Source organism: Chelmon rostratus, chromosome 8, assembly GCF_017976325.1.
Source record: "Chelmon rostratus isolate fCheRos1 chromosome 8, fCheRos1.pri, whole genome shotgun sequence".
Lineage (NCBI taxonomy): Eukaryota > Metazoa > Chordata > Actinopteri > Chaetodontiformes > Chaetodontidae > Chelmon > Chelmon rostratus.
In genome coordinates, this window is record NC_055665.1 from 27,426,777 (window position 1) to 27,452,866 (window position 26,090).

Sequence of the window (26,090 nt, forward strand, 5' to 3'; positions counted from 1 at the left end):
AAGTGTTCAGCAGAGTCAACAACTCTATCAGAGGCTGAAAGCTGGCAGACGTCAGTCAGTTCACTGTAAAACTGGCTTTACAATGGAGACAAGGGCTTAACGGCAGTCCAGCTGCAGATATCTATGACAGTGCTGCGCTTTAATTACTGTATGTTTCACTGTGTTCACTTTCATTTAGAGTGTGACAGAGAGTGATAGTTGGCCTCACCTACAGAGGTCTGTTCTGTTTGCACTCAGTGATGGAGAGCGGAGGCCACTGGGGGCAGGAGGTTTGCAGCGGAGATGTTTTTGTTAGGCGTGTTACTGAAAAGGAGATAACTGAACCTTTCAAGTTGTTTAATGCTGTCAACAGTCTCAGCAATCTCCACCGGCATCAGAAAACACAAACTGACCAAGCTGGCCAATCTCAGCCTTTCAACACTTTAAACTACAAGAAACTAAATCATTTCCGATAGCTACAAACTAGTTAATCTCTAATAAAAATTGATAATATATGTGAATAATAGTTTGATTCACATTCTGTATTTTTATCACTTTAGTGATGTTGCAGGAGAGGAATTTCAGGAATGAATTAGAGTGAGGAGGTTTTACTTTCCACCCACTCTTCTCAAAGCAGGACTTAACTTCAATACACAGTCGCTGAGGTAGTGAGTGATAAATAGGCCTAAATTTAGCATATTTGAAAATGAAAAGGCAGCACCCCCTTCCTACGCCCAGACTCTAATATTGGTAATATCAATGAGTGTCGTCCTTCTGCACACAGTAATAAAAGTCTCTGGAAAAACTGCCGATGTGGATTTAAAACACCGGCATGTTCATCACCATTGAAGCAGTGTTTCAGTTACCATGGTAATGGGAAGACAGGGAAACGCTGCTCTTACCTCGGAGTGCTCGATGTTGCAACGGATGTGTAGCGTACTGCACATATGTTGCATGCACATCATCTGCACAACACAATGCTGTCACATCTACATGTATGTGTAGCTGTCGTCAACGGTAGCTGACTCACCGTCTTGTATATTTCAGTGGCAGTTAGCTCTGTTATGTGCGCCTGTTTTTATGGAGGTATGTGTACACTTCAGTTATGTTCACCCTGCACTACATGTCTGTGCAAACAGCCTGTTTTGGTGTGTGTACTGTATGTCTTGACATTGCAGGTGCTCTGGTATTGATCTGTATGTCGAGTGTTTTCTGCACTTTCATCACGATTACATCAGTGTCCTTCCGGTCAGGCAGCTGCTGAAGTGTAATGTAGCAACGCATGAGCTTCAGTTGATACAACAAATTATGTACTGATCATCAGTGATGAAATTGATGGTTACAGTGTGGCTAAATGGGGCTATAGCTGCTAATTTTATGTGATGTCCTGTTTATGTTTTAGAGTGAGGGCAGCAATGGGAAACATTTACATTTGAAAACATAGTATTTGTTAAAATGTTCACCATTTCATGTGAGAAATGCATGTAGTGTGAAAACATCAATTTAAAATGTTATTTTTTAGTTTGGGACGCAGATGTCAGGTTTAATATCACACAACAGTTTATGTGTGATGAAGTCACATGATGCCACATATCTGGTTTTCAAATATTTCACATGTGAAATGGTGCAAACACCATTTGCAAACAAATGCAGACAAAAATTTCCCAGCATGTATAACATACATGTATATGACAGATTTATATGATAAACAGTCGACATGTGGTTTTTTAAATATTTCACATTTGGAATTTCATGTATGCCATGTTTTATAAGTAATATCTTATATGACAGTGTTTATTGTGGCAAATTCTCATTTAGCCAGATGTAGGATTTGGATTCAACACCTTTGAATAAAATTTACATGGTATAGGTATGGTTAATATATATGTGTGTCTCTTTTTAAACATGTCACATTAGAGTTGTTAACAATTCCACATGTGCTTTTTGTAACAGACAAAAACTCCACATCTGGTTCATTGTCATTATATGGACACGTGATTTTCATACATCACATGAATTCATCTCACATATTTTCACCATTACAGATATTTGTCGGTTTTGGATATTTCAGATACGGCAACAAAGTGTTATTTAAAAGAGGGACACCAGCCTTACTTGTCCTTTTTGTAAGGAACAAAAATTTGACAAAAAATGTTATATGTGAAACTGCATTTTGTACATGAATTAATGGATGTCTCATGTGTTATGTTTATATATTACTATTATTTTTATTATGGAGGCAAATAAATAGAGGGGGTTCACAAAGATTGGTTTTCTATTTAGATTTGAATTAGTTGTATGAAAAAAAACTGTCACACTGTTCTGCCACTTTTTTCCTCACAATATCGTCATGTCACTATTACAAGGCAAATTTATGATATACTGCAAAAACAACACACACACACACTCACACGAACATCTTACGGTCTGGATGCTCCTCAAGCTCCAGCCAGCGGAATGTGTCAAAGCTGTTAGCAATTTTAAATGATTTTTCTTTTCCAATCGTGGCACAGTTATACTATAAACAACACCTGCTTGACAATATATCCCTGGATTTATTTGTCTGAGAGAGACAAGGGAGTCATAGAAATGAGGGACGTGTGGTGAGAATGAGCGTCTAAGGCTAACAAAGACAGATGGTGTGTGGAGCAGAGGTATAGAAGGGAGGAGGCACGAGGAGGAGGAAACGGGCAGCGGAGCAGGGGGATGGAGAGGAGAAGGACGTGGCAAAGGAGGCGCTCAGCAGGCAGGAGGGAGGAAAAAAGCTGTATGAAAGAAGACATTAGTAATCACCCCAGCTGTTTGTGTGAACAGAGCTGGTGCGCCGGCTCTTGCTCTCTCTTTTTGTGTCCGTCTATCAGTATCTCTTATCTTATTGACAAAGCATGCGGTGTCCTGAAAGCTGGGCCTGGGCCCGAAGCCAGCCTGCTGAGCCTGAGAGGAGCACAGAGTCATTGATATGGGGGATTATCTCTTATTATGGTCATGCCTCACTTTGCACCCACCCCACCTCACATCACAGGACTGGGACTGCTGGCAAGCACACACACAAACACAGCGGCTTTACACATGCTTTACTAGCCGAGCCAGTGTGTGTTTGGGCTTGCGCGGCTCAAAAGCCTATCTCACACATCAGACACCCTCTCAGATCGGCCTTATCAGTAGGTAAAAGATGCCAAGTGCTGCAGAGACTCATTCCTCTCCCACTATTTCACCTGACAGGAAGAGCCATACGTGATGTTCAAGAAATCTGACAAGCCGCTGTACGGGAACGACCGCTTCGAGGGCTATTGCATAGACCTGGTGAGAGAGCTGGCCAACATCCTGGGCTTCACTTACGAGGTTCGCCTGGTGGAAGACGGAAAATATGGCGCCCCGGATGAGAACACAGGCCAGTGGAATGGCATAGTCAGGGAGCTACTGGAGCACGTGAGTGTCCAAACAGCATTTTTAAAGTGGATGTGATCCGAGCTAACAGATGTCAATTCACACTCATTCTGAGAGGATCACTCCAGTTCATACAATCTGGGCATATTTTTATAGATTTGGGTAGTGGGTATTTTTGTTTTGATAACATTGTACATGCAAAGGTAACGTTCTTAAATTTGAGGGTTAGGGTTAGCTATGAATGGCTATGAAGACCTACAGCAAGAAACAATAGGAGTCAGATGATCAGACAGGAAACACACTGGTGTTTATTGTACTGGAAAACTGCAGTGGTCTCCCAGTTCCCTCCTACGTACTAGTTTTAATAAACTGGAAGTTGTTTTGCCCAAGATGGAATAAATCATAAACTACCAGCAGCATGAGCAAGCAGAGCGGAAGAAAATAATACGTAAAAAGCAGCCATTGGCATGTTCAAGTAAAAAATATAAAATGACAGTAAAAACAGCTTTTTAGGTTTTAAAACGACTGTTTGGTGTCTGTTACAGCTCAAAGACTTCACTGTACTAAACATCCTGTCCAAGTCAGAGACAAGAGTAAAAGACAAATGCCAGTCTTCTGTCACCCCCATCAGATTGAAATATCAGGACAGTTTGTTGTAGTGCTGAAACAATGAGTACATGAGTTGAGTGACAAAAACATATTTTTTAGATAGGACTTAGATAATCTTGCAATGTTGAAGTCCTTTGTAAAGCAAATTGCCATCTTTTGGTTGAAAAAAACAAGCAATTCACATATAAGGAGAGATTTAACAGATGTGCCAAATACCAAACCTGCTTTCCTTTTTTCCTTTTATGTTAGGATAGTTTCGTTAGTGTAAACTGTCATATCAACGACTACTACCATCCAAATGTTTGGCTGGACCAGGAACAGGATGTGAGACACACATGAGGGACAGAAAATGAAAAAGAAAGAAGGTGGTAACGACTAGCACTATTTGAGAGAACAGTGATGCGAGGATAGCATAGATTCTGATGTGACTTGTTTCCCCTACAGAGCTTATTAAAACACACACAAGCCCACACAATCTGCTCACAGTCTAGATCATTACACCAGGCAAAGTCCCAGTTAGGATAAACTGCATGGGCAGAAAAATATCAGGCGCTGCACGGCCAATAGTCAATATCTGACCCCATTAGAAGAAGCACCCACAAGGGGTCAAGTCTCCCTTAACTCCTCCAGACTTGTCTTCTGCTTCTGCTCTAGATCACTGGCCGTCATGACAGATGTTCTGATCTTTAAAGGGTGAGGGGCCTGATCCCCTGCGAGATGATGTTCAGCGTGGGTTTGCCCCACTTTTTGCGCAGGGTCCTGGCTTGACTTAGACGCTGATTGCAGCAGACAGGCCCTCAGAAGACTGGGGAGTGTGGACTCACAGAGAAGAAGTTTAGTTGAGGGAGAAATGCTGAATCGAGCTGAACAAGTTGAAAACATCCTGTCAGAGGAACTTAGCAAAATTATCTTTGGTCTGTCTAATTCTCAAAGTGCAGTAAACACATCTTGATGTATTTACACTGTGCAGGGTTGCATTAGAGTAGTTTGGGCAAATTCAGAGATGCCTGATATCAGCGAGACTTTTCATGTATCACATCTGTGAGCAATGAGCTCAGTCAATTCATCCTCCAGTGATATATGGCAACCTTCATAAGACAAAGAGGATATATCTTTGAGAAATGAACCACTTGACCTTGCTGTGAATGTTTAGCATTTATAGTCACAATGCAGCCCAAGATTTATTAACTGTCAACAGCACAACACGGTTTTCATCCCAGATACGGTAACATGACTTTCCAGGGCTGGCTCTATACATCCCTTCTCAATATCACTAAAGCACACATCTCCCACACAAGCACGACATGCCATATTATAAATAATGTGATAAGAAACATGATGTTAATGTTAATTAAATATCACACTGTGCTACAAACAGTCGCCTGTGTGGTGGTAACGCATTCAGTAAGCAAACCTTAACAAAACTTAACACAGGTGTAGCAGTCGTCACAGACTCTGCTCTTGTTTCCACTTTCTTGGCCTCGTTTGGGGAAAAGTTCCTGGGTGTACATTTTGGTATTGCTCAGGAGGTGATACCTAATATTCAGTAAATTTCAGGTAGTTTCAGTGTTTGATGAAAATCCTGCCGAGCAGGTGTGATTTGTCACATCAAAACAAGGATAACTGCATAAAACACAAGAGCAACCATCGTTTTACTGCTGCATCTGTATCGAGCAGACAGGGAACAAGAAGGAAACGTTGTAGGAACATTGATAGAAGACCAATGACGATTTGTTGGAAAAACTGATGTTTCTAAGTCCTCAGTAATATAGGGGGGGGAAGAAGGCACTCACACGGAGACAAAACAGTGGTTGGGAAAGAAACAGAAAAACTTCAAAGTGGTGTGAGCCATTTGATTTAATTTTGGGCCACAGACTAAAGACCCCCAGCACAGCCCTTCCTTTGCATATACAAGTATGTCTCGTCTTTATTTAAGTGTTAAAAAAATTAACAATAATAAAATACTTAGTACCAAAGCCTCACACGTGTGTGCTATTGGAAGCCAATCCTTATGAGGTGTTAAGTTCTTGCAGTGGAAAATGAGTATTGGTGTCCCAAGAATTGCAACTACACCGACACTAAAGGATCAGTGAGGCCAGGTCTCAGGTTATATACAGTCTCCACCCCAACTAACTGCCCACAGTGTTAATGTCAGAAGTATTTTCAGGCTTTCAAATCACACAAATGCAGTAGTTATTTCCTGTCTGCTTGGGAAGAGTGGCAACCAACCGAACTAAACTCCTGAAGCTGAACGAAATATGAACAGATGAAGATACAAATGACACAGTCAGTAGTTGCTATAAGCACTACTAAAACAAAACTACTACTCGCCTGTTAGACGACAGGGCAGGAAAGGTACAGCATGTCCTTAAAATAAGTGCTTGTTCTTTTTGGATGGATGAAAGCTCTCACTGAAATGTCAGTCTATTAGTGTTTTTGGTGAAGTTGTCATTATAAACAGACCGACCATGTTGAGCGGTGCTGCGCCATGTACTGCACACACCGGATGTGCCTTCCACAAATAGTCAAGATACAGTAGCCTGAAAACTGAAAGTGGAATAACCTAAACTGGAGTAACTGACAAAACATCAGAGTGGAACATCTCAACATGTAGGTCTATTTTGGGGAGCAGCATTTCTTAATTGGATGCTGCATAACATTATGTCCAAGCATCATGCTCTGCCTTTTACAGTCTGATCACTTGCATGATAAATAATAGTGTGCTGCAGTCTAAAGTCTGGCTATACAAGTCTGTTCATATTAGCCAGATCCTAGAAGGAGAGCAGGAGCACTTTTATCCAGCAACTGCAGATCAGGTTGAGTAGTGAATTATTGCTATGAAGAGGACCTTGTTGTTTTTTGTTTTAGTCCTCTAAAGCACTGGCAACCTGTCCTATATATTGCTGTGCCTCCCACTACATCATATTAAGTATAGTACTATGATAGGCTACAGCTCCCAGCCATTCTAACAAAGGAGAAAGTAGGTAAAGAAAATAAATGCATGCTTTGATTTAGGTTCCAGAGAGAGAAAGGTGAGTTTAGTAGCAGGAGTATACTTGATGGGTGGAAAGAGAAAGAGGGCTTTAAATTTCTTGCTAAGTGCCTTAGGACAGACTCTGTAGTGTGTAAAGACCCTGTTTTCTTAATTTGATTGCCTCTAAACGCTTCCTGTGCCCGTGACTTATGGCCTATCTCTCTTCCCTTTTATGTTTGCTGTTGACAGAGAGCTGATCTGGCGGTGGCTCCCCTCGCCATCACATATGCGCGCGAGAAGGTTATCGACTTCTCCAAGCCCTTCATGACGCTGGGTATAAGTATACTGTACCGCAAGCCCAACGGGACCAACCCTGGGGTCTTCTCCTTCCTCAACCCCCTCTCGCCCGATATCTGGATGTATATTCTGCTGGCTTACTTGGGTGTCAGTTGTGTGCTGTTTGTCATAGCCAGGTAACATGCCACGTCCAGTGATCACAGCTTCACACACAGTCAGACACATGCTCAGCTGCCATCGCTCAGCCGCGCCCATCTGACTAACAACAGGCTAATCTCTGTAATTACAGGATCTGAGTCCTGAGCACGCTCACTCACACATAGTAAAAGCTTTCCACTCAGTGACAGTGCTGACGCTAATCAGTGGTCTTGTATCAAAGCTTAGACTCAACATCATTGCTGTGTAGTGTGTTTTAAGCAGTTTATCCATGAAAGATCACATGAATACTTGCCTCTTCCACCATTAGACATCATGTTTGGAGAATGTGTTGTTTCTGGTTGGCACTTGGCAAGGCTGCTAGGTTACTCCAGGCCTGCTTGAACTCACATATCAGTAAATAAAACCACAGGAGATACAGACACATACAGGAACACAGGCCTGAGACAGAAAGCTGCAGGCTTATCAGCCGTTTTAGGGTTGTGTGTATGTGTCTGAGAGAGTGGCAGAGAGCTTGTGCAGTCATATGGATACGTGCGCGCAAGTGTGTGTGTGTGTGTGTGTGTGTGTGTGCGTGTGTGTGTGTGTGGAATGCGTTCAGCTCGATGTGAACACTGCTGCCCCTCTCACTCCTCTCCCTCACTGTCCCCAGTGTCTCAGAGTTCATGCTGTCTTTTCTCTTGTTTCCTTCACCTTGCGTCAAACACACCGATGACTCAGAGATATAGTGGGGTTTTTTTGTTTTTTTTTTTCATGTGGACACACAGGTAGCTGGTTTATTAGAGTTTGGAGCTGTAACCTCATCGGATTAGACATTTTGTTGGAAAAATGGAGTCAAATCTGATTCTCCTCCTTCTAACCTTTGCATCTGTACTCTGTCCTGATTAACGCTCTGTGTTCATAGCAGCTGAGAAGCCATAAAGATGTAGCCAGATATATCTGTCCAGACTACTTTGCTCTGCCTCTTCAAGGCATAAAGAACTGTTGGTTCAGATGTCAACGTCTTTTTTCCCTTACAACCTGATCTTTAGGGTTACTTCCTGTAGGTGCTTTAGATTACTTTCTCACTTCTGCAGAAAAGTTCTCTTATTAGTGGGGCTATGATCTGCAACTTCAGGTCTCGCACCGCAGTTTATTGGAGCCACCAAAGTTCACGTGATATCGCACTTGTTCAAAGAATCTGAACTCAAGGAGGAAGTGCTGCAGAGTTTAAACACGTTGCTATAAGCATGCTTGTTGTGAACATTTCTGAAGTCAGACAAGGTTGTAGAACTCATTTGGAGTTGCACTAATGGTGTTGGTGATGGACAGTGATGAGATCATACAGTAAAAGCAGATGTTGAGTTGGTGGATGAAGTTGCTCTGTAGAGTGTTAGGGATAAGGAAATTATCATAGCGCTGCATGAGAGTAAAAAAAAAACCATCCTGTTAAACAACAACATTTTCATCAGGCTTTCATTCGTTTACCTCTATGCTGTAACTCTAACCATATTGTACGAAAACCTTGTATTGATTTGTAGGTGTTGTATCTAGAAGATACAAGCAGCTCTGTATTATGTTATGTTGTTACTCTGGAGCTTAGCTTGGTGGTGCAGCCGCCATCGAGAACACTGGGGCTGGTGAAATGACACAACACAGTTCAGTCTCTCCGTTTGGTGTCTTTGCTCAGACAAATCCTTTCAGTTGAGGAAACCAGACTGATGTCTCGTGGCTTTTGCTTGTAGCTGCCGCTTGAAGCACGGTGAAGAAAAGAGAGAAAGAAAAGTACAAGTTAACTCTAAAACTTCTGGGAGACGTCGGCTCTCTTGCAGCCATGACCCAGCAGTTTTACCGTTAACGCACGTTTTCTGATGTTACTGGCAATATGATCACACAAGAGAATAAAAAGCAGCAACTGTCATCTAAGTTGGCTCAGAATATACACCTATCTGTATTTAATATCACAATAAGTGCGTGTTTGGGTAAGTGTATAAATTTCCCCCCTCACTTGATTCCTATGTGTCCTATTTTACACAAATGCATGCTGGGCTACAGTTGCATGTTTATGCTGTAGAGTGCAGCACACAACAGTCTCACAAAATTTCATGAAATGACAAGTCTAAAAGGCAGCTTGCGTATTGTGAACAGAAAGTATGAAGATTACATCCCTCCACCATGACAGAGCATTTTTCAATGTCTACAACGTAGTGTCGGGCGGTAGTCAGGCTGATGAAAAGAGCTTGTGCAGTTGAACTAGTGACATGGCAAATATCTTCTTACTTTCTTCCTCTTGTGGTATGGAGCCATGCAGATAGTTTTTGGTTATTGTACCTTCATTCCAATACTATGGTTTTGGGTGCACCACAAAAATTTAACAGGCACATGTCTTACCAGAAGGGGTGTTCCAGTTGCTCTAGATCAGGCATGTCAAACTGATTCCATAAAGGGCCGTGTGGCTGCAGGTTTTTGTTCTAACCAAGGAGGAGCACACCAGGCCAACCCGTCAACATCAAGGGATCACTCAGTTATCAGCTGAAGACTGAGATCAGCTGATTAATTGATTCCAGCCTGGTGTGCTCCTCCTTGGTTGGAACGAAAACCTGCAGCCACACGGCCCTTTATGGAATCAGTTTGACATGCCTGCTCTAAATAATCCACAGACCTGATGATCGCTGTCAACAGTTTTCAGTGAAACTGTCTTTAACTGAAGAAACCGGCCCTATTTAAACTGGAAAGAGCAAGTCATAGTTCATATATAAGCATCTTCTTAGTTAAATGTAAACATACAGTATTTTTTAGATATTTGCATAAAACAACAGATTCTTTCCCTAAATTCCCTCCACTTAACCCTTTCATGGTGCAGAAATGTGCGTCTTTTACCTTCTGTTCACATCATTTGTACGTTCAGAAAGCACACTCATTTCACAAACGTTTGTGAGACCAAATAATCTAGCACATACATTTGACAGGCAAGACCTGACACTACAAGGTTTAGTTCCACTGTGCATTTATCTGCTGTTTATATATGTATGTGTGTGTACGCATTACACATTTTATCTATGTATGCTTGTGTATGTGCTGTGCTGTGTGACTGACTGTTTGTATGAGTGAGCGACTGACAGAGACTGAATACTAGGACTGATGTACACAGTGCTAGAGTTCGAGCAGCTTCCCGTTGCCATGTGTAGGCCTATACCACATGGGTGCACAGCTAAAACCACATGATTACTCTGTTGTACTGCCGCCTACCCTGATAGCTCCAGTTAGCGATGTTAATATTGCTGGTTGTTATTGCTTCTATGTTCCCTCTAATGGCATCAATAGCACTGCTGCTGCTTCTGGTACAGGTGATGAAACAGCTGGAATAAACAAACAAAACAATAACCTCTATAGTGCATCACACCTCTGCTAAAGCCTGTGCATTATCACCTTGTTGCACTTTGGTGGATCAAATTCTCCACATCCTACTCGTCAAGTGAAGCGGAGTCAAACCTCGATCGATCAGCAGTTGATCAGAACAATTGGAAATAATTATGACTCGTGACAGTGGCATCTACTTCTTGCCTGTCTTGTTCAAAATTAGAATATTTCTCTTTGTGCAGTCTTTCTTCCCCCACTTCAAAGTGTAATCCATCTGTCCGCAGTCTTTCAATGAAAAGCCTTTAGTTAAGTACGTGCTCATATTAAAGGCACAGCCATCATCACATGGTTGAAATTCTCCTTGGAATCCTATGTGGTCATCAATGAAAGATGTTGGGGATATACGTATGCTTGGTTAGCAAACTCCTACCCGACTGCTTCAGGAGAGAGACCTGAGAACTGGCACTCATTTTTCTGGATCATTGCTTTGACTGGAGCAGCAGTGTTCTGGCTTTTTGGTGTGACCTGCTCAAAGACGATACAATAGATGAACTCGATGGACACAAAGGTGTGGATAAACACTAAAACTCTACAACATGCGTTGAAAAATGGTCAGCTGAGATGTAAGACATGCTGATCTGGTTCTTTATTGTACACTTCAGATGTATAACAACAACAGTCAAAGGCTCATGTGTAGATATATAAGGTCTATCATCCTTTGACAGAGAAACAGGGCCGTTCTCATTCTGTTGACTCATCTCCCCTGACATTGGCGTTATCGTGCGTATCATCGCTGGAGTTTTCTGCAGGATGACCCTGGCCCAGTAGAAAGATAAAAGCCTCACATTGTTTCTGCGCTGCTGGTGAATCCCTCGGTTTTTTCATCCGGGCTTATCTCTGCATTGACCTTGCTCAAAGTTTCTCCCTCTGCAGCACAGATGACCTGAGATAATGTAAGGGCAGTGTAATTGGATCAAAATGACAGCAAACGGGCCAAGCAGCTAAGCTGTGTTGTCTCCAGTGAACGGTATGGTTTAGGATTTCCTGACCCAACCAGCAGCAGCAGCATTCCAACCAGCCACTCCCATTATCCAGCACGGTGGTGACAACTTTGCTCATCCATGTTCATGGCGAGCTGTAATTGGCTTTTCACAACATGATTGGAGGATACACACCCAGAGACCTCTGTGCAAGTGATTGGGTCACATAGTCACATATGCCACGGCAAGGTCGCAGTTCAGTTGAACTCAATTTGCCATTGCAAATTGACAAGCTAGCAAATGTGGCGCAAATTGAGTGAGCAGATGGATTGATTTAAGGCCAAAGATTCTCTTAAAGTAGAAATAAAGGGAACGTTCAGAGGTCCTTGAGCAACACCACGCAAAATCCAACTGAGTGTTGTACGGGTGAAAAGGAACGCCACCACTAACCACATTTTAATGGCAAAGTCCATTAGTCAATGACAGGATACAGTTATGATGCTGTCATTCTATCAGTACAGCCATATGTCTTCATATAGAGTGGTGTATTGCAGTATTCAACCCAGCACTACTGTATTTTACCCAGAGGACAATGGACAAAGAACCTTGACAAACGATGGCGTAGCAGTTTCATCTGCATTATCCTCCATGCAGACGTTGCATCTACTCGAGGTTATCGTTTTTGACTTCCAGCACAGTAAAAAGCCCCACACTGAGACAAGTCTACATTATGCATTGCAATTTGATTAGTCAAACCCTTGTGTCTGTTAAACAGCTTGAGTCAAGATAAGGCCCTGGTTCCCCCTCTACTCCAGCACAAACCAAATCAGGTCAGGATGCTTAATTGTAGACCAATCAACCTTTACTAATGTAATGTCACTTTTATTTAATATGAATAAATGAGAAATCTCTCTGCTTGAGGAGTGTGTCGAGTGAGGGGGAGTGCTGGGGCCAGCGTGGGCATGATGGGAATGAACCGTTTGATCTGTTGAATATTAATGCTCCTCCAAGATTATAAGGATTATTAGTTCTTTTCTCGGTTGACAATGGAGTTATTTTCAGACCCCATCGATTAAATTACTAAGGGAATTGCCTTTGATATGAGCACTCCTACGCGGGGACTCACTTTTAGAATATGAGTGGTGTTAATTCTAGCCCACTTCCCAAGTAGTGTATGTTACCAGAATTTAAAAACACACAAGAGATACAGATGAGCCATCATTTTTGAGGCTTTATTTTGACTAATGGACTATTCAGTAAAGACATCCTAATCAACACCCTATAGTAGTTCATGTAATAATTCTTAATTTCCTAATCCGATTAACAGCATATCAGTGTGAGGTATGTACATGAAGACATAGCGATGCTTATTGATCTGGGGAGTGTTCTCAGCTGTGATTTGGAGTGTGTCATTTCTGCACATGACTAACCTTTGTTTTCTCTCCCCTGTCTCTCCAGGTAGGACGACCGCTCTCGGTCTCTTTTATTGTCTACTCTTGTGTCTTTATGCAACTGCAGTTAATGTGTGTGTGTGTGTGTGTGTGTGTGTGTGTGTGTGTTCTCTGTTAATTGTCACAGGTTTAGTCCCTACGAGTGGTATAACCCCCACCCTTGCAACCCTGACTCGGATGTAGTGGAAAACAATTTCACCCTGCTAAATAGTTTCTGGTTCGGAGTTGGAGCTCTCATGCAGCAAGGTAGACGCCTCTGCCTGTCCCCCTTTTTCTCGCAAGTCCCACTTTTTTGCTGGGGGTCAGCCTTGCTCTTTGACCAGGCCCATGACCATGCATGGGGGCCTCTGTGCATGATGCTAGATGCTTCACTGGTAGAATCCAGCAGGATGGACTTAGTGGGATTTGAGTGATGGGAACAATGAATGAGGATGTTGCTCCTGCATGCTCCCCTTCCCTTTCCCCATCTATTCACAGCCATCAGAACAGGTAAGTGTACCCACCCAGAATACCTTAGATGGATCAAATGGGTGAGACTGAATGAGAATGTGAACTCAGCAGCTTATCCTGCCTGTTTGGTTTTGTTTTCTCCTGCCAAACCAGTGCCATATCTTCTCAACTAGTTGGCAAACAAGTTAAGCAGAAATTGGAATTGGAATGTTATCACTTTAATAGTTTTGTGGCCTCCTTTAAAATGCATGTCACAATAGGAGATATGTTGCATATTTATAATTATTATGAGTATTACTTCCAAAGCAATTGAAAATGCAACATATTTACAACAGGTAGTGATGATCTTAGGGCCTGGAAAGCATGATATACATGTCTGATGATGTCCTTGCATCTGAACAATTCAATGGAGCACACAAAGAACTAGCTGCTGTAAAAGGTCTGTTCATCCAATTTACAAGAGATGAAAAGAAAAAAAAAATGGTATCCGCATAGTGGTATCTTGCCATGCAGATATTTTTGGCTTTATATGTCCAGGTTTTGAATATCTGACATTTCCACCTCCACCTAATACAATGGAGGAGAACAGAATTTCCTTTTCTGATGCTGGCAGTATTAAAAGAATATATAAAATCAGAAATAGCTGTAATCAACTGAATTCAGTTGTGGTTTTGCAAGGTGGACCCAAACACAAGACACAGACACAGAGTGAAGGAAGATTTATCGTAGGGAAACAGGGGAATGGAGTAGAGAGGTAAGGAGAAGTTGGCTGGCAGAAACAGAGGGCAGAGGGGGGATGGTGGATGGCAGAGCTGGGCCAGACTGGACAGAGAGATCAGAGTGAGTGGGCAGTGGGCACTGCGCTGGAGATACATGCTCTGACTACCACTGAAGCCGAGCAAGGATGCAGATGGGTGAAGGCCCAAGGTAGAAATACTGCAGGGTTGATGAGTAGCTGGACAGCAAGGGGGCAGGTTCAGCAGTGTGCATAATCAGCACAAGCCAGCAGAACATACACAGAGAGACAGACAGACAGGAGCACAGGAGACACCAGGGGGGTGGACATAAGGAAACATGAGGGAAAACAGTGGGCCAGAGCCACAGCTGGAATAAAAACTTAATATCTAATAATATGTATCTGAATTTATAGAGTCTGATTCCTCCTTGAGCTTCCCAGGAGGTAATTTAGCATGATGCAATTTCAAGAGAACCTCTTAGAATCCATAATAGAAAATGGAAGTGCCCCAAAAAGAAATAACAAACTATCAAATATCAACATTTAGAAAGAAAAATAACCTGAGCAACTTGAACTTTCTTTCTTTCTTTTTTTTTTATTTTCCTTTCCAGGAGTTAGACAACAATAATCTTCGGTTAAGTTATCTTGAATTAAGGTCCAGTCATTTTTCATACTTCATAATCTTCTTCCCTGACTCCGTGTGACAAATGAGCAACTTTGTTCACTGAGAAAAAAACATGAAATTTAGTTGAAAGCTCCAAATAAAGCTATGAACCGAGAATTATTTATTTTTTTACACCTGAATTTTCTATATGAATTTGAAAAAAAAGCATCAACACCACTTTAAATCACTGACTTGATTGTTTTAAGAAAAATTTTAATGTAATTTACGTATTAAGCAATAGTTACATTTCACAACTAAATATACAGTTGCCCATACTGTCCAAATTACTTGCTGTTATTGTTTCTCTAGATAAAATTTAAAACATCAACAGCCACAGCTCTTTGTGGAAACAGTGTTCCAGGTTCTCTGGACAATCCAAGGAGCTCACTGTTTTTTCATTTCACCGCCACCACTGTGCTCGGGTGGAGAGTGAAATCTCAGAGACAAATAAAACTTGGACAAATAAAAGCAAGAGTGTGCATGACTGGATACCACCAGAAGTAAGTGAGAAAATCTATTTTTTGGATGAATTGATCATTTAACCCCACCGACATCTCAATCTTTCCAAGGATTTAGAAGTTGATAGCTTATCCCTTGTTGGCTGGTTGCATGCTTACTTATACTGCATGCTTACTAATATCCACAAATTAGTTACAAAGTTTTATCAGTTTTTTTTTATTTGACTCCAAAATGCTGATATTATTTATTTCATTTGAGATCAAAATGTGATGAGTTTAACCTCACTCCCCCCTCCCCCCAAAGAAACACCCAGAAGACTTCTGTAAATGTTATTCATGGTAGCTCCTAGATGCAGAGTAGAGTACTGTTTTGTTTGTTCAGTTTTTTTTGAAAAGCCAGCAGATGAGATGTGTAGAGTTCACCAGTTGAGAAGATGTGGCTGAGGGCCAGAAAGCTGTGGGAGTAGACTGGGTGAACACACGTGTCTGCATGGCACCGTGCTGGTCTGCACTGTAGAGAGGCTCCCCTGCCCGGCGGCTTGCCCCGCCCCCCAGAAAACTGTGGGATGTGCTGTTTGGTCATGACGTTACCTTGGGTACATGACAGTCAGCCCCAACCAGGCTCTGTTTGGGTCGACTTGCTCCTCTGAATGGGTCGCCCTTCTTTTCTGTTCTGCTTTCTGAGCTGGAACAGGATAGGATGCTCGAAGCTGGTAACATGTTCTGCTTTCAAAGCCTGCGTCTGATCCTCAGTCACGAGCCCAACACAGAACACGCCAAATCCACTGCTAACAGTACTGATGAATATGTGTTCATGCCTGCTACCTCTTTGGTCTTGGATGTGGTTTGATGAATGGGCAAAGTGGGTGGCTGATGGCTATGCTGGGTGACTGCAAGAAGAGGTTAAACAGAAGTGTCTTTTAGGAGACTGTAGCAATGGTTAATGTATGTTTTAAGCATTAACACTGACACTAAAGTTACCGTTTTTTGCTATTAGCAGGGTCAGCATTAGCTTTTTGAGGGCTCTCTGTGAGATACGTATTTTAGGTCCCCTATGTTTAAAGTATGAGATTACTTCTTAACCCTTGGTCATCCTTCAGTTAATTTCTTTTACATTTTTGATTAGAGCTGTGGTCTGCAGCCTTCTGCTGGATGTCTACCAAATGTATAAAAATGAAAGGGGTCTGAATGAATACACACAGAAACAACAGAAAAAGTAAGAAGAAATCCTCATGCTGAGTGATATTAGGCTCAGTGCTGACAAATAACTATTTTAAAAACATGCTCCATACTAACACTTAGTGCGTCTAGTATTAAGATGAATACCAGGCTAACTGGATAAGGCAAGGCAAATGCATAAAGTATAACACTTCATATTCCCTGTCTTGTTCACAATTTATATCAACAATAGCACATCCTCTATTACAAATACTTACAATTTTGTAATACTGCACACACAGCCACTGAAATCCTTTGATAAATTGCAAGACACACTTTTCAAATTGAAATTAGTCCTGAATACAAGCAAGACTAAATATATACTATTCTCTAGAGCCATAGATATTGTGGACACCAGGTTGCATGTTACCACCCTGAATTGACATATTATTGAGAGGGTCTTCGAGAACAAATCATTTGGTATCTGGCTGGATCAGATGTTACTTTAGATTTCACACTGACACACTCGTCAGCAAGCTTGGACAAAAATGTAGTATTTGTACAGAAACAGAGCTAATTGTCCTGTACACAGCAGGAAGCAGATAATTAAGACTGTCATCTTGTCTGTCTTGGATTATGGTGATGTTATCTATAGACCCTATAGATCTATCCTCTGCCTCCACTCTTAAACCCCTACACTCAGTTTATCAGTCCGCCTTAGATTCATTACTGCTGACAGTTATTCTACTCATCATTGCATCTTGTATGAAAAGGTTTGGTGGGTATCTCTAACAGAAAGACATGACAGGCATTAGTTTCCTCTTATTTCTAAAGCCCTTAATGGCAACATGCCATCATACATCACTTCTTATTAAGCTGATCTCATAGTCATGTCAAATAAACACATTAAAGGGACAGTTCACCCCAAAATCAAAAATGCATTTTCCCCCTACCTGTAGTGCTCTTTATCCATCTGTTTTGGTGTGAGTTGCAGAGTTTTGGAAATACTGGCTTGTAAAGATGTCTGCCTTTTCTCGTATATAATGGGACTAGATGGCCCTCTGCTTGTGTTGCTCAAAGCAGCAAAGAAAATACTTTTTTATATACATCCCCTAATCCTCGTCTGACATTGATAGGTGGTGGAGATTATCGCTGACTGATAGTGCCAGCTCGTGTTAGAGCCCAGCCGAAGAAGATGCCATTAATGTTTACATCTGATGCTGTCATGAGCACAAGTCAGGCAGGCTTTGTTCTGTGCAGTGACTGGCTGGTGTAGTTAAGTAAAAGAAAATAGTTCCAACATAAAAATGTTCACAACAAGGTCTGTGAATTTCTGGAAAGAGACTTTGCTGATGAGTTTTTCATATGTGTTTTAAAAGAGTAGGTGTAGTGTCATTGCTCCATTCTTTGAGCATGTAGACATGCTAACAAAAGACACATTCAGCATGGTGGACACAATCTATTAGATCTTATGACTTAACTGGTAAATTTACCAATGAGATCATCTCCAAAATACCTGAGGTACTCCTGGGTGAGACTGTGAGGGAGGAACATTTGGAGGTGTGTGCCCACTCCAGCCTGTCGTTTCCTCAATCAATAGCGGTGGGCTCGAGCTGCAGTTGGCTGTCATGTATTTCCCTGCATGTTCCCTCTGCTAGACAGCTCACTCAGGGGACTGTGAGGAAAGAATAAAGTTTGATGAAAAGTGAGAGTGCAGATTGAGTTTCTTACAAAGAGAGTGGAGCACAGAGTTCTTAACCTCCTATCTCTGTGACTCTTTATCAGCTTTCCCTCTGAGTGAATGTGCAAAATCCCTGCTTTCAATTGCTTAAGCTGCTTGAGTATTATGGTCCTGATATAACCCAGGCCCACCTTCTTTCACCCGGACAACAAACCGCCCTCCCTCACTCGCACTCTACCCACACACATATGCTCCTTCCTCCTCTGCATACATTGTGCATAAAACTTGAATGAAAAACTGTCAGATTAACTGGAGACTTAGTGTGCCGTTGTAAGAAATTTAAATAAGTGAAAGTAACTGATGCTGTGCTCAGCTAAACATCCTCATGTAGAAAGTTTAAGGCCTGTTCAGATGTCTGAAAAAAAATCAATTAATTTCTTAGAAATGCTGAAATCAGTTGAGTCACTTACAGCAATGAAGTAAATCCACAAATACGTATACTTGCGTAGAATTTAGCTTTTGTGAACTTTGACATGCAATTGCATGCTATTGACCAATTGCATACCAGCTTGACAGAGTTGGTTTTTGAGGGACCAGAGAGCTTAAGAGTCCCAAATAGGGGACTGTATCATTTTAGCTGCATCCCATGTCATAAAACCCTGTAATACAAGAGTGACAGCACAGGTAATACTGCTAAAAATGTCTTTTGTGCAGTCTAGGAGATTAGTTATTGCCTTATGGCTGTACCAGCTACTAACAGGCCATCACTACTGTAGAAAAATCAACAAGAAAAAATGCAGGCCTTGCCTTTAATCCTGGTAATTTTCCACAGTTGCTCCACTCTTTCTGTGCAGTGTTGATCATCCGGTTTCGTGGTTGGCACAACCTGCCTTGGTCTGCTCTGGCCCTCTTCCTGTATTAACAACCATGCACTGAGCTCGGATTCTGTTTCAGTTAATTTCGGTTGACAAATACATGCAGACAGAAACTAAACCAAAATACTTCAGGGATGAGGACTGACCTTCATTCTTCCATCACAGTTCCAATTAAAAGTTGCTCTTTGCATTCACCTGCAGCCCACAACTCTCATGTGTGCATACCTCTCCTCAAGCACCCAAAGTATTCATACTACTGATACGAAGTCTTGTTTTGGGTATGGATACTAGTGTCAATAGGACTGATGCAAAAATAAATGGATCCATCACATGTTGGATCACATGCCGGGCAAATGAACACTCTTCTTAGTGCTGCGATATTTGCATCTGCGCTGCTCTTGTGTGCATGCATGCAGTGATCACTCTTCATCAATCTTTAGTTCAGATACTACACAGAATGCACATTCCTATTCTTATTATCATTTGCCACCAAAAACTGTTGTGTGATTAAGTCATTAACAGGAGGAGGATGGTAAAGAGACACACTTCATGTTTGGCAAATTATTTGGTGGTAGTTAAAATACATTCAGTATTTTACCCTATTAATAGTACATTAATCACATAGATCATTACATGTTTAGCTCTGATAGTACATTAGCTACTTTTAATAATGAAAAATATCGATCTCGGTATTTATATCCACAATCCTGGCCCTCTTATTACTTGGTATCAGATTGAAACCAAATTATGTAGTATTGCCCTCCCCTATGTTTGGTGTCTGCCCTCTCACCAGCTCATTTTACATAAGGTCCCACCCCCTTGAAGCTTGGCAACCAATCAAAAATGACAAGTGACAGCCTGTTACTGTGACAAAATGAATACATTCCTGTACAAGAGATGGTTTGTATACTGTTTTTATACCAAAGTCCCATCAGCAGCGTTAGACTCATAGACTACATAAAAGAAGTGGAAGCAGCCTCCGGGTCTGAAAAGTGAAGCCAACGTTGAAGTGGCTATAAAAGGAATTCTTAGTGCATAGAAGTCTGTGAGAAAATGACACTTCTCACTTACACCTACACCTCAGTAAACATTTTCCTAATGAGTGTATGGGCTTGATCACTAGGTTTGTCTTCTTCAATGCAGCATCATGGTCCTATTTAGAGTAAAATAGATGACAAAACACGGTATGCTTTTGGGTGCAGTTACATTGTGAAGATTCTCGTCACCCTGGTCATGGTTATCCATGGAGGGTTACTTGGGTACACCCCTAGGATACCTTGTGATTGACAAGTCACTACCAAGGTGACCTGTTATTTAGAATAGAGGTGTAGCAATGCATATCCACCTTGTGGTCCTCTTCAGGTCCACCTTCTCACCCAAATATGGTCACTTTTAACAAAAACCCAAGATGCCGATGGCTAAAATGCTAAACTCAAGGCTTCACAACAGGAGTCAACAAAGCAATGGGTAATGTCATAGTGTCATAGCAAAGCCCACTTCTTTTATACAGTCTATAGTAGGGCTAAATACCAATCGCCAGGTCCAGCCATGTGGCTGCCCACTCTGCCCATTTTGTGTGCCTGTGTTTGAGTGTGTGATCCAGGCAGCAGATGCAGAGGCCTAGCCTGGCCTGGGTGCTGCCCCCTCGCCAGCCTTGTGCTGTACCAGGCCTCACCCCCTCCTCTGCTCCTCTCGTTCAGGATCTGAGCTCATGCCGAAAGCCCTCTCCACCAGAATTGTAGGAGGAATCTGGTGGTTTTTCACGCTCATCATCATCTCCTCCTACACGGCAAACCTGGCTGCCTTTCTCACCGTGGAGAGGATGGAGTCGCCCATCGACTCTGCTGACGACCTGGCCAAGCAGACCAAAATAGAATACGGGGTGGTAGAGGATGGCTCCACCATGACCTTCTTCAAGGTTGGTTATAGCTCAACACTACTGAAACAACTCCATTATGTTCTAGTATCTAGTATAGTGTTTTGCGACTCTGTATCACAGAGGGATATACAGGTTCACAATGTGGGTATGTAGAGGCTTATACTGCAGTACGAGATGATTGTTGTTTTGCTGTGATATTAAATATGTTTAATTCATTTTTGTTATATATTTAATTGTATTTCTTTCTTAAGATGGAAAAATCTTTTGTGGGACACTAATATTGTCACTAATGGAAAGCTAAGAGGGTATTTCAGATGCAAAGTGGTCAACCTCACGTAACATTATACAAAAATATTGAAAGCTACTTTTTATCTGACATTAAGAAACAAATACTCCAACTCACTTAGTAACCTTTCTTGCGTGCTGTGGTTAAGAGACATTTGTTGTTACTTTATTCAAAAGTTAATTTATTCATTTTTACAATGTATTTATTGATTATTTTGTTTTTGTTTTTTTTGTTTAAAAAGCAATTGCGATTCAGCATTGCACAATAATGTTCAGGGACTTATTTTTCGATATTTCCAATATTGCATAGAAGTCCTACCTTTAGTTCAACTGTTCGTACTGGAATAAGACTTCTTCTTTCACATCCCATGCCAGCAGTTTGTGACATGGGGAATCTATTTCAATATATTTTAAATAACGAAGGTTACAAATCAAATTTTGCTACATTACATTACACTTATTTTGTGTGAGAGGAAAAGAGTCCACTTATTTTTATCCAAAACAACTTCCAATTAGTGCATTCAACTATGAGGATTCAACTGAAAAACTGAAAGAATTATGCAAGTGGATTTATTTGTGTGTAGAGTTTCTGCTGTCCTGATGAGTGGTTGGGTCCCCTGGTAGGGAGGGATTAGCAAGGTAATTGGCAGTAGCAAAGCGTCGTGAACATGCTGGGGTGACCATGTCCTAGATGTAGGATTGGCCTGAACCATTTGTAGCATGGTAGGTCAGTACCATTGTCTTGACAGATTCAAACAGCCACCAGTAGCCAGTGTAGGTTGCAGAGGAGCGATGTAGTTTTGTCAGCAACATGTTGTCAGTCATTTATCATTAGCTTTCAAAATTCATATGGTTGTAACAAAAATTCTGTTTTCTGATCGGCCACCTCTATGGCTCCATTAGGTTTAGGCACAAAAGCTACTTAATTATGCTCCTTCCACCAGTGTTCTGACAAGTAACATTTGCATGACCAGAAGAGCTCATTTTGATGTGTAGTCAGTCTATTTGTCAAACATGACAAAGCTCTTTTTGAGAGAGACCTTAGAACAACTTTCACAGGATAAATGGCAACGTATAATAGTTCATGGTAACTACTTTTATACATGCAACACCTACAGTATTGTTTTTTAAACTTCTCATCTATTTAATCTGTCAAAACAGATGAGAAGGTAATTAGCATAATTTGCAGCACTAGTAACATGATAGTGACAGTAATGTGGTTGTTTCACCACTTGCATTTTCTAAAGAAGTTCTAAAAATATAAAAGTCCAGAGATAGACTCCTTATGATTCACATCATCTAATACCATCATCAGATCAAAACTCTACAGTAAAGTCTGTAGACCGTGCACCCTGCACCCCTTCTGTCTCATGAGGGAATTCCCCACTATGGTCATGAGCTATGATTACATCTCACCCAGTGCTAACACCGATCAGCAGTCGAGCTAGTAACCAATGTTGCCATGCTAGGTCCATGCTGACTAAATATCCTAAAGCCCCACTGTCCATTGTGGACGTAGGGCCAGATGACAGTAATTTCAGCAACAGCAACTACAGACTTGTGAGTGTTCTGCCCTTTGTCCTCGAGTATGTGGATGTTGCCTCAAGAAAAACTAATTCTAGCCCATGTTATGGAAAGTTTACCTATGCGTTCAGCGCACATCATCGATTTGGTTTTGCATACCACAGTGCTGTTGTTTTCCTGCGCCCACACTACGAACAGGAACAAAATGCACCATGCCTCGAATCCACTGTGCCCCTCATATAGTTATGAAATATCTGGAAAAACTCATTCTGAACAACCTCGACCACAGCTGAACCACCACCAGTTTGCCTATGTAGCCAAACGAGGGCACAGAGGATGCTGTGGCATGTCTCCTTCACTCCCTCATCCGACATCTGGAATCACCCATTAACTTCAATCCTTTTTCCATTTCAACCTTCGACACAATTCAATGAAAAATCTTCTCCTCAGTCCCTTCCTTGACACCATCTACAAATGACTGTGCCAGCCCTTCACCACATACTTTCAATTCTCTGATGACACTGCCATTCTCGGACTACTCAAAGCTCTGTTCCAGCCTATCAAAACTTCTATCTCGCTTCACACAATGATGCATTGATAACTACCTGCAGCTGAAGGTGGACAAAACAAAAGGAACCTGTCATTAGCAGATGAAAACACCCCACATTGGACTGATCCCCATCTCCATCCATGGAGACAGTTGAGCAGGTGAGCAGCTTCAAATATCTTGGACTCATTAATAAAGTCAGTTTGATCAGGACATTCCGTTAACCAACACAAACCAAACTTACCGCCATCACATACGCTGCTTCCAAAATCATCTGCCTTTACACACTCAGTCTCCCTGACATATGACACTGATCACCCCCTCAAACAATATTTCACATTACTAACCTACCGTGTGGCAGGAGATACAGGATGCTAACATGGACAAGAGCTCACTTCAGCAGGATTTTTGCCCCTTCTGCCATAGCAGCACTGAGACCATCTGTGTGTTTCTATGTTGTACTGGCTGTGAAAACAAATCTCCCTCAAAGCCAATACATCTAAATATGTATCAATTAGTGATTTTATACTGTACTTTTACTAGTTTCATACAATCAAATGAGTATGCATCTGTGTTTGGTACCCACTTATCCTTTTCAAGAGGAGGAGTTGGAATGTACAGTAAATGTGGATTGGTCACCCATCTATCACTGGCCTGACGTAGCTAGATAGTCTAACACACTGACACCTACGGCAATTTCCATTTCATGCCTTTTGACTACGAACTCCATACAGAAGAGTCCTGGGTGGCTGGGTCATGTTCAAACCCAGGACTTTCTTGCTATGAGGCACCATGATCAAGTACTGTCAGTGAAATAGCCTGGAACCATGTAGCAGCGACAGCTCTGCCATTGCCAAGACTCTGTTTAGTAATCCCATCAGTGTAGGATCATATAGAATTCCTGCTGCCTATTGAGGATGTTGTGTTTATCCAGCCAAGTTTGAAAACTTCCATGCATTAGATCTCTTTGCCCCAACCTTCTCACCACTGTTTTTTCCTCTTTCTTGCAATCTGTTAATAGCACTTGAAACAGCTTTGAGATTTGTTTTTTCACACCTCATTTTCACCCATGTGTGTAATCAGCACACATTAATTTGCAGGTAGCTGTGTGATAAATGTGTTTGTGTGTGCTGGGCTTTTTTATTTATTCATTTATTTTTGTCTCCACACAGAAATACACAACTATGGTGATAGCTGTTTCTTTATCATTTCACCCAAGAAATGAATGAAAACAACAGTTGGAGTAAGAAGCAGCATATTTGATTATTAATCATTCTACCTGAGGTTCCTCTGCAGCCATTCAGTTTACAGCCTCAGGTCAGACAGTGTTAGTCCAAATCAGTGTGCATTACGTTTTGATGCACAAGTATTAGTTGTGAGAATGCTGCATTTTGCTAAATTGCAAATAAATGCTCTAAATGTTTCATACCTTCAACATAAACTAAAAAAACTCAGACTCTAAACAATAATTGTTTTGGCAGACGGGTTACTACGCCATATCTTTCCTTTCATTTATCTTGAGTGCCTGATATTTATCAATATTACACCTAAAGTAATGTGTTTTCAGTCTAAACACCTTGGATCAAAGAGCTTTGGGTAACAAATCCAATTTCAGTGCATACCTATTGAGAATTTTGAGATGAGATGATGAATACTGTTCATGAAGTAATGAATGGTAGTATCAATATAAATTTAAAAGTATGATACTATGATACCAAGTAAAAAACTATTCAAATGAGATATTGAAAGTTAAAAAAAGAAGAAAAGAACACTTTTTACAAAAAAAGAAGAAGAAGCCAATTGAAGTGCAGAGACCCAATAAATATAAGAATTCGAAGTGATGGAGAAGAGGATGCAGAGCTGGAGTTAAGTGTGGTGTAAACCATCCATACTGTCTCTTATTATGGGGAATGTAAGATCTCTCCTGAATAAGATGGAAGAGCTAACGGCGCTAACCAGACTGCAGCAGGAGTATCGGGAGTGTAGCATGTGCTTCACGGAGACATGGCTGAACGAACTCACGCCAGACACGGATGTCACTTTGGACAATTTTCATCTGCTGAGAACAGTGGCAAGCGACGGAGAGCGGTAAGAGGATGGGTGGAGACAAAGCAATGTTTGTGAACAACAGATGGTGTAACCCAGGACATATCAGTATTAAGGAGCAGCACTGCACGAGAGACATTTAGCTGTTAACTGTTGGCATTCAGACGTATTACCTCCCGAGGGAGTTCTCGCAAGTCGTCGCTAAGATAATGGTGCACACCCCCCCTCAGCCAGTGCTGCAGCAGCATGCAAGGTCCTACACAATGTAGTCTCACATCAACAAATGTCGCACCCCCAGGCCTTCCTCCTCATCTCTGGAAATTACGCTTCCCTGTCTTCAACTCTCCCCACCTTCACCCAGTATGTCAAATGCCACATCAGAGACAATAAAACACTGGACTAACTGTATGCAAGCACAAAGGATGCGTACAGCTCTTTACCCCTACCCCCACTGGGCCAATCTGACCACAACCTGGTTCATCTGCTTCCTAATTACATACCCTTGGGGAGTAAACAACAGCCAACCATTAGGTATGTGAAGACATGGTCAGATGAGTCCAGTATGGCACAGAGGGACTGCTTTGACACCACTGACCGGGAAGTGTTGTGCAGTCC

The 26,090-nt window shown here is 41.6% G+C and overlaps 1 protein-coding gene across 3 annotated transcripts in view; it reads left to right on the forward strand.

Annotated features, from left to right (window-relative positions):
* Window positions 1-26,090, forward strand: part of grik2 (glutamate receptor, ionotropic, kainate 2) — a 249,474-nt gene that overhangs the window by 177,010 nt on the left and 46,374 nt on the right. For all 3 annotated transcript variants that reach the window (XM_041943443.1, XM_041943441.1, XM_041943442.1), the window contains exons 10-13: window positions 3,202-3,408; window positions 7,199-7,422; window positions 13,300-13,418; window positions 20,895-21,112. In XM_041943443.1, the coding sequence (XP_041799377.1) occupies window positions 3,202-3,408; window positions 7,199-7,422; window positions 13,300-13,418; window positions 20,895-21,112 (768 nt within the window). The remainder of the gene's footprint in view (window positions 1-3,201; window positions 3,409-7,198; window positions 7,423-13,299; window positions 13,419-20,894; window positions 21,113-26,090) is intronic.